We start from the raw sequence: 9,217 nt of genomic DNA on the forward strand, positions 1-9,217 counted from the left end.
CGCTGCCCTCTTGAGGGGAGCCCGTCCGGGTATCCGTCCCCTACAGTACTGCTTGATGGTCTGGAGCCTGCCTCTGTGCACAAATTTAGAAGTGTTCAGTTGGCTCGTAGGCATAAAGCTGTCGGGGCCCCGCTCCCTACTATTGGTAGAGGAGCTTTGGTCTCAAGGGCTCACGCTTGGGATTTCTGTGGGCTGCTTGGGTTGGAAAGCCCTATCCCTCTCATTGCGCTAGTGCCCCTGATCTCTGAGCTTCGTGGGGACAGTCCATAAAGTCACTATCCTCCGCAGGTTAATTGCCGGGTTGCTTGAAGCTACTCTCCGACCAAGGGTCCAGTACCCCGCCGTACTTTCGGTCCCGGACCAGTTATTAGACTCAAATGCCTCCTGCCCTCCAAGACCGGGTCCAGGCACCTAGCCTCAATACCCTGCGACTGGGTCTCCAACTCCTCAGGCCCAGACCACAGTCTGGGAACCAACCTTTTACTCAGCTTCCCTGTGAGCGAAAACCCCCAGTTTCCTCTTCCTTTGCTCCCCTGGATCCGACTACTCAGTCACCTCACACCAGTCTGCCTGACCCCTAGGTGGGCGGCCCTATTCCAGCTCAGCAGCCCACTGGTGTGTCTGACAGGGTGTGGTGTAAGGTGTGATTGGGATTTTTGGATGCTGATAGAGGCAGTACCATAGGTTGGAAACCCAGAACCATGAGGGGGTTGAGCCCTGCACTAAGGATAAAGAGCGTACTGTACCCTGTGATGACCTGACTAGTCTAGGAGCATCACATATGCAATGTGTGAACTTGCCCTTAGGCTGGACTCACACGAACGTATGGAATACGTACTGCAATATGCTAATGACCCACGGCTCAGGCGCTGCAGCGAGTGTGAGCTGAGTATCATGTGACTGTGACTCGATCTTGCAATCGGGTCACAGCTGTGAAGTTGAGGGCGGGCGATGCGGAGGAGAGGGAGGGGTTAATCCCCCCCCCCATCTCCTCCATTGTCAGCCTGTGCGTATATCACACTGCACTGGGATAACATTTGAGTGCAGGCCGATGTTTCTCTCGCACCCATAGACTTCAATGGGTGCGAGTGATATTGCTCTCGCAGAAAATTGCAGCATGTTGCAGCTGACCAACTTCTCTCCCTCACTGATTAACATTGGTCAGAGTGCAATGCGAGATTTTCTCTCATTGCACTCGTCCATTTTTCACGCTCTTGTGAGCGTGCCATTAACATTGCAGACGATCTTGTTTTTTGCACTTTCATTTTATTTCCCTCTTCTTGCAACAGACTTAACTTTATTTTTCCATTGACAGCTGTTTCACCCTTTCATGACACTTCCAATATCTGTTTTTGCAGTTTTGTTTTTTTCATCCCAGAGTCATAACTAACCTTTTCATATTTTTTTATATCACAAGATGTATGAGGGCAAATTAGGCAATTTCACACAGAACTCCATAAATGGCCAGGACAATTTTGTTGCCACTCTCACCTTTTAATATTTGTTTGCATATGTAGCGCCCCATGGGGCAGGTGTTTTTAACCTACTCGTCGCCGGGCTGGGGGTGCAGATCCTCTGCGTCGTCACAGGGTGGCCTGTCCCGATTCCGTTGCCCCGAGGCGTACAGGAAGGAGGGTGGAGGTAGTAGTTGGATGTTAGATGAGGTTAGACGGATAGATGGTTAGATAATCGATAAATAGATGGATAGAAAGCTAATCGATAGATGGAGGACAAATCAATCAATAGGAGTGGGTTAGATAGAGTCCCTGTGAGGACGCACTGCAGTTCTCGCGAGCGGTAATGTATTCACATTACCGACCGTGAGAAATGACCTATAGTTACCCCTGCAGCATCGCTCACTGAATAAGGGGAATTAACCCCTCCCTCTCCTCCGCAGTACCCGCCCCCTCCTCCACAGCTGTGACTCGATCGCAAGACACTCGGCTCACGCTCTCAGCAGAGCCTGAGCCAAGGGTCATTAGCATATTGCATCCATTGCTCTCACATCCGTTGCCTCGAATCCATTGCTCTCGCTGATTCCTGAATTCAATGATGCATCATTTAATTTACTGGGTTTAGCGGTTCTGACACAGTTTTTAGAATTAGCAAATGCAGTAGAGCTGAGAAAACAAATAGACTCAATATATAAAATGTCTATATTCACAGCAGGGGGCATGCTGGTCAATGATAATCTCCTGAAGCAAAAACAAAGATTGCAGGTATAAAACACACAGTTTGATGAAAGACAAATAGCTGAAATCTGTGTTAATCCTACAGAATGCTGTATTCAGATTACATAGCAAAACACTAATGACAGATTCTCTTGATCCAATAAATCTTGTAGTTAAATAACTTCCACAATTGGATGGTTTCATAGTTTTTAATTTTGGTTTTCCTGTGCTGAGAATCTTATAGATGTGCCCCTGTTATGGACTGTGTAATGGCTGAGTCTGATCTTACCACATCTCCTAGGCAGGAGAGGATGCAAAAGAAAGTATACAGATAGAATCAGCTGTGATTCCATGCTGTGCTTTTTGTGAGGTAAAATATTTTCCTATCTGTTATTTAAAAAAAAAACAAACACAACAAAAAAGTTTTACCTCAAAGAATTATTTGCGATCCCAAACTGTAAGGTCTGTATACTTTTTCCATCCTCCTCTGCCCAGGAGCTGTGGTATGATCAGACCATGAACCTGTACGGTCAGACACGGCCACTACACGGCACGTAGCAAGGGCACATATATAAGATTCTCTCAGCACAGGAACATTTTTTTTATTTTTTTTTTTTTTTAAACCCATCCAATTGTAGAACTTATTATTATAGCAAGATCTATTGATTAAAATGAACTTTGTTTTGGGGGAAAAAACCCCAATAAGGATCCTTATGGCACAGTTGTGTGCCTTACTGTAGTTCTGTGTGTCTCTGACATCAGGGTCAGTCAAAGACAGAAGAGGGTCCTTGTACAAGAACAATATGTGGCCCCTCAACAGTTAAATAGCCCATCAAAATGGGCGGCACGGTGGCTCAGTGGTTAGCACTGCAGCCTTGCAGCGCTGTGGTCCTGGGTTCAAATCCCACCAAGGACAACATCTGCAATGAGCTTGTATGTTCTCCCCATGTTTGCGTGGGTTTCCTCCGGGTACTCCGGTTTCCTCCCACACTTCAAAAAACATACAGATAGGGATTTTAGATTGTGAGCCCCAATGGGGACAGTGTTCCTGATGTATGTAAAGCGCTGCGGAATATGTTAGCGCTATATAAAAATAAAGATTTATTATTTATTTATCATAATACACAATTCCTGCACAGGTTGGACCAATATTGTTTCCACGCCTGCAGGGCATTGTTCCCAAAAAGCATTATTCCTCAGTGTATCATCAGTACGGCCCTATAGGGACTCTCTTGTGCTGTCACTCAAGTATTGCTGGGTGCATGAAACCTTACATGAAAGTCTAGTGAAGGAAAAGAGGTGTAGCAGGCACCATAATGATAGTAGATACAGTACCTTGTGAAAGTATTTGGCCCCCTTGAATTTTTTTAACCTTTTCCCACATTTCGGGCTTCAAACATAAAGATAAAAATGTTAATGTTATGGTGAAGAATCGACAACAAGTAGGACACAATTGTGAAATTGAACGAAATTTATTGCTTATTCTAAACTTTTTTTTTAAAAAAAATAAATAACTGAAAATTGGGGCGTGCTTTATTATTCGTCCCCTTTAAGTTAATACTTTGTAGCGCCACCTTTTGCTGCGATTACAGTTGCAAGTCTCTTGGGGTATGTGACTATCAGTTTTGCACATCGAGAGACTGAAATTCTTCCTTTGCAAACAGCTGGAAATGAGTGAGGGTGGATGGAGAGCGTTTGTGAACAGCAGTTTTCAGCTCTTTCCACAGATTCTCGATTGGATTCAGGTCTGGACTATAACTTGGCCATTCTAATATTATAAATACCTCCAATTTCTTCATTAGGTAGTGTATTTTTGTGCTATTGCAGAGTGCGACTGTTTTTTTTTTCTTTCTATCTTTTTATATATTGCATCATGAACAGATACGCACTTATTCACATTGGGAGGTGCTGCCAGTCCAGTTTGAAGTCAGGCAAGTACCGGCATGGGAGACCGGCTGGGAGTCCCTGGTTTCATTCTTTTTTTCCTTATATTTGTTGGAAGACAAATCTCCGTCCCAGTCTCAGGTCTTTTGCAGGCTCCAACAGGTTTTCTTCAAGAATGGTCCTGTATTTGGCTCCATCCATCTTCCCATCAATTTTGACCATCTTCCCTGCCCCTGCTGAAGAAAAGCAGGCCCAAACCATGATGCTGCCACCACCATGTTTGACAGTGGGGGTGGTGTGTTCAGGGTGATGAGCTGTGTTGCTTTTATGCCAAACATATCGTTTGGCATTGTGCCCAAATAGTTTGATTTTGGTTTTATTCTGCCAGAGCGCCTTCTTCCACATGTTTGCTGTGTCTTCCAATTAAGAAATAACATCTGGAACACCATGCTAAGTCTGAACTGGGTGCAAAAACCCTAAAAAAACCTCCACTATATAAAGAGAAGGGCTGCACACCAGTGACAGTGCAAGGGGAATAAATGTAAAGCAGAAACTGCTGTATGAATGCTGATATGAACTATACAATAGCTATATGTAGAAATGAAAATGGAATCTGCGTAACTGCCATGAACTGTAAGAATAAGGAAAAATTTGGCTATTGAATTGATCAATGCAACAGAGCCCCAACACCTCGTCACGGTATTCTCTATGTTGGGGTCCCTAAGTAATGTGTGTCCTTTCTTGCACTTTAAAAACTTATCGTGTATGGGAAGCTGAGACCCAGGCTATATATGTATAATGTGGACTGGCAATTTTGCACCCAGTTCAGACTTAGCATGGTGTTCTAGATGTTATTTCTTAATTGATTTGTAGTCTTTCGTTTGTGAACTTGGCCCCACCCACACCTATTGCCAGTCCACATTATACAAATATAGCCTGGGTCTCAGCTTCCCAAACACGGCAAGTTTGTTTTTTTTTTTTTGTTTTTTTTTTTACTGCAAGAGAGGACACATATTACCTAGGGACCCCAACGTAGAGAATACCGTGATGAGGTGTTGGGTGTTGTAGCCAAATTTCTCCTTATTCTTAAAGTTCATGGCAGTTATGCAGATTCCATTTTCATACTTTCATTTCTACATATAGCGATTGTATTGTTTATGTCAGTATTCACACAGCAGTTTCTGCTTTACATTTATTCTCCTTGCACTGTCACTGGTGTGCAGCCCTTCTCTTTATATGGTGTGTCTCGCAGGTGGCTTGTGGCAAATTTTAAACAACACTTTTTATGGATATCTTTGAGAAATGGCTTTCTTCTTGCCACTCTTCCATAAGGCCAGATTTGTGCAGTGTACGACTGATTGTTGTCCTATGGACAGACTCTCCCACCTCAGCTGTAGATCTCTGCAGTTCATCCAGAGTGATCATGGGCCTCTTGTCTGCATCTCTGATCAGTCTTCTCCTTGTCTTGATGGATGGATGGACGGCCGGGTCTTGGTAGATTTGTAGTGGTACGTTACTCCGTCCATTTCAATATGATCGCTTGCACAGTGCTCCTTGGGATGTTTGAAGTTTTGGAAATCTTTTTGTAACCAAATCTAGCTGTAAACTTCTCCACAACAGTATCATGGACCTGCTTGTTGTGTTCCTTGGTCTTCATCATTAATAATAATATTATTATTATTATTATTATTATTGCGCCATCAATTCCATGGCGCTTTACATGTGAAAGGGTTTACATAATAGGGACAAGTACAATAATCATAAACAATACAAGACACAGACAGGTACAGGAGGATAGAGGTCCCTGCCCGCGAGGGCTCACAGGCTACAAGAGATAGGTGAGGATACAGTAGGTTAGGGTAGGAATGAAGCTATCTGTCCTTTAAACAGAACACTGAGACTATCACAGAGCAGGTGCATTTATACAGAGACTAGATTACACACAGGTGGCTTATATTTATCATCATCCATAATTTAGGACAACATTGGATCATTCAGAGATCCTCAATGAATGTCTGGAGTGAGTTTTCTGCACTGAAAGTAAAGGGGATGAATAATATTGCACGCCCCACTTTTCAGTTATTTATTTTTTAAAAAAGTTTAAAATAAGCAATAAATTTCATTCAACTTTACAACTGTGTCCCACTTGTTGTTGATTCTTCACCATAACATTAAAATTTTTAGCTTTTTATGTTTGAAGCCTGAAATGTGGGAAAAGGTTGAAAAATTCAAGAGGGTCAAATACTTTTGCAAGGCACTGTAACTAGACTGAGGAGTGCTACAAAACTATGCAAAAAGTAATGACCATGAAGAGAGAAAAAGCTGCATAGCAAACAAATGTGCACATTTAAAGTGTACAGTAATAAAATGGACATGATTTATTGAACAAATGACATTAACAGACAGATTAAAAATATGGGTAAGATAAACAATAATATTCCAATGACGGGAGACACGAGAGTCTATAGCATTTTTTACTACTACATGCTGGTTACGCATCTTGTCACTACTGTTTTAACTCTTCAGTGTTTTATTTTTTTCCATACAGAATTGATTAAACATGGGAAAAGGAAGTCGCATAGTTGTTTGTGGACAGGCAGGAGTTGGCAAAACTGCTATCCTCGAGCAGGTGCTGTATGGAAAGCACATCATTGGTGAGATATTACGGTATATATTTCAGAAACTGTGGCTGACCATTGTCTTTCTCTCTTCTTGCACAAATTATTTGCTGTTAATTTGTCAAACAAGGCACATCTGATCTCATAAAGTGTTTGCCACAGTCACCATTTAGCTTAATCACCTGCAAAAAAAAATAAATTTGGTTGGATATTCCAGCTGTAATGTAGTGTGTGATTGAATTAAATGGCTTTATAGACTCTCTATATATAATTTTATTATTTTTTTTAATCATCTTGTCAATTATCGTATGTATTTTTATTGTTTGCCTTCTTTTATAGCGTTTACTTTGCATAATGAGTTACCTGAGAATCCATCAGTCATCGCACAATGCCTGTCAGTGTGTAGCTTTTGTCTGTAATTTTCAGAGTTCTTCTTAGTTGATTTATGACCACAGACTACAACAAAATTGAATGTGCAACTACAAAAAGAGCCTGTAAAAGCTGAAAAGTGTAATATTTTTAAAGGGAACCTGTCAGGTGCAATATGCAGCCAGAACCACGAGCAGTTCTGGGTACATAGTTCTAATCCCTGCCTTCCCTGTATACACTAGCATAGATAAAGAGCTCTTTAGAAAAAGTATTTCTAAAGATCCTTTATAATATGCTAATGAGGCCAGTGACTAGTCACAAGGGCATTAGTTCCTGTACTCATTCCGCTCTCTTAGCATGTTAGTACACCAACAGGGGCATGCAAACATGCTATTCAATGCAGCATCACCAGCGGTGATGGGTGTACCTATGTCCGCTGTCACTGCTGATCCGAAGTCCCAGCACTTCTGGCCATGCGCACTAGACCTCTCTGAAGCCAGCATGCGTACTCCCGGCTTCATACTGCACATGACCGGAAGTGCCGCGCATTCAGAGCAGCGGACACAGGTATGTGCGTCACCACTGGTGATGCTGCATTGAATAGCATGTTGGTATGTCCCTTTGGGCACAAGAACTAACAGCTTTTGCGACTAGTCCCTGCACTCATTAGCATATTATACAAGATCTTTAGAAATACTTTTTCTAAAGATCTCTTTATCTATTCTACTAGATACAAGGACGGTTAGGCAGGGATTAGCAATATATACCCAGAACTGCTCGTGGTTCTGGGTGCATATTGCATCTGACAGGATCCCTTTAATGAAACCCAATTACAAAACTATTTCTGGAAGTTGAGCCAAATCTTTTGATGTAAGAACAATCTGTTTGATGAATGTGTGGAACCGGCCCTAGTCGTATTCTTTAAAATGGGTTAAATGGATATTTATACAGTATACAGTCACAGCGAGAAGAATGGAAACATCTTGGATGTTCATTTGAACTGATACATTTTTATTTATTTTTTTACGGGAGGAATTATTTTTGGCTTGTTGCAGGACAAGAAAGTATTGAAACCCTGGAAGATGTATATATTGCTTCAGTGGAAACAGAGCGTGGAGTGAAGGAACAGCTGCGCCTTTATGACACACAGGGACTTCAGGAAGGCACAGAGCTGCCGGTGCATTACTTCTCCATTGCCGATGGCTTTATCCTTGTCTACAGTGTGGACAGTCAGGAATCCTTCCAAAAGGTTGAGCAACTGAAGAGAGATATAGAACGTTTCCGAGATAAAAAAGAGGTGAATGACTGGTCTTAACTGTGTAATGCTCAGCACTGAGTGTGTATGTAGCCTAACCTGACACTGCTGGCGTGCTCTTCAGTGTATCCTCTGCGTGCGTTCAGGTTTTTTTTTTTTTATGATTTTCATCAGTTTTTCTTGTATTGGGGTGGAGTGGTGAATAAAATCTTGTTCACCTTCTCTAATCTAAGGGCTCGCTCACCCTTGCTAATAAAACGGGCGAGTGCAATATGAGACAAAATTGCATTGCACTCCGACCCATTTAATTCAATGAAGCAGGGCTGATCTGCATGTATTTTGTTTTCCCCTCAGCTGTATTCGGCCTTAGGAAAAAATGACAGGTTGATACTATAAGATATGTTTGTGTAAAATGATCAAGACTCGCCAATGCAAGTCAATGGGTGTAATGCACTCGCATGATCTATGGAATACCAAACCGAATTTACCTGTCCAACTTTTCTGGATGAAAATCGGACCAATGTGGTTGTGTGTTTTATTTAAAAAAAAAAAAAAAAAAAACAACGCAAATGTGAGTAATCTCTAACAGTCTGTGATAAATGGAAAGCACTCTGATGGCATCTGAGTGCTGGCCGGTCCATATTTATTTATATATTTACTAGAAGGTGGCCCGATTCTATGCATCGGGTATTCTATAATTTACGTATTGTGTAGTTAATGTATGATTTTTGTTATATATAGATAGATAGATGTTGTGTGTAGTTACCAAGTGTTTGTGCAGGGGCTGTACATGTTCTGGGTGTTGTCTGGGTGTGGCGGGGGGTGAGAGCGGTGTTGTGTGTTGCGTTATTTGTGGAGCGCTGTGTGTGTGTTGCGCGGTTTGTGTGGGTGTGGGGTGTGGGTGTGTGTGTTTTGGGGGA

The 9,217-nt window shown here is 42.2% G+C and overlaps 1 protein-coding gene across 1 annotated transcript in view; it reads left to right on the top strand.

Moving 5' to 3' along the window:
- NKIRAS1 (NFKB inhibitor interacting Ras like 1) overlaps positions 1–8,357 on the top strand; it is a 54,212-nt gene extending 45,855 nt beyond the window's left edge. The window contains exons 2-3 of the mRNA XM_075316150.1: positions 6,604–6,709; positions 8,098–8,357. Of these exons, the coding sequence (XP_075172265.1) occupies positions 6,616–6,709; positions 8,098–8,357 (354 nt within the window). The 5' untranslated portion in view covers positions 6,604–6,615. The remainder of the gene's footprint in view (positions 1–6,603; positions 6,710–8,097) is intronic.
- The last annotated feature ends 860 nt before the right edge of the window (positions 8,358–9,217 follow it).

This window comes from Anomaloglossus baeobatrachus, chromosome 6, assembly GCF_048569485.1.
Source record: "Anomaloglossus baeobatrachus isolate aAnoBae1 chromosome 6, aAnoBae1.hap1, whole genome shotgun sequence".
Taxonomy (NCBI): domain Eukaryota; kingdom Metazoa; phylum Chordata; class Amphibia; order Anura; family Aromobatidae; genus Anomaloglossus; species Anomaloglossus baeobatrachus.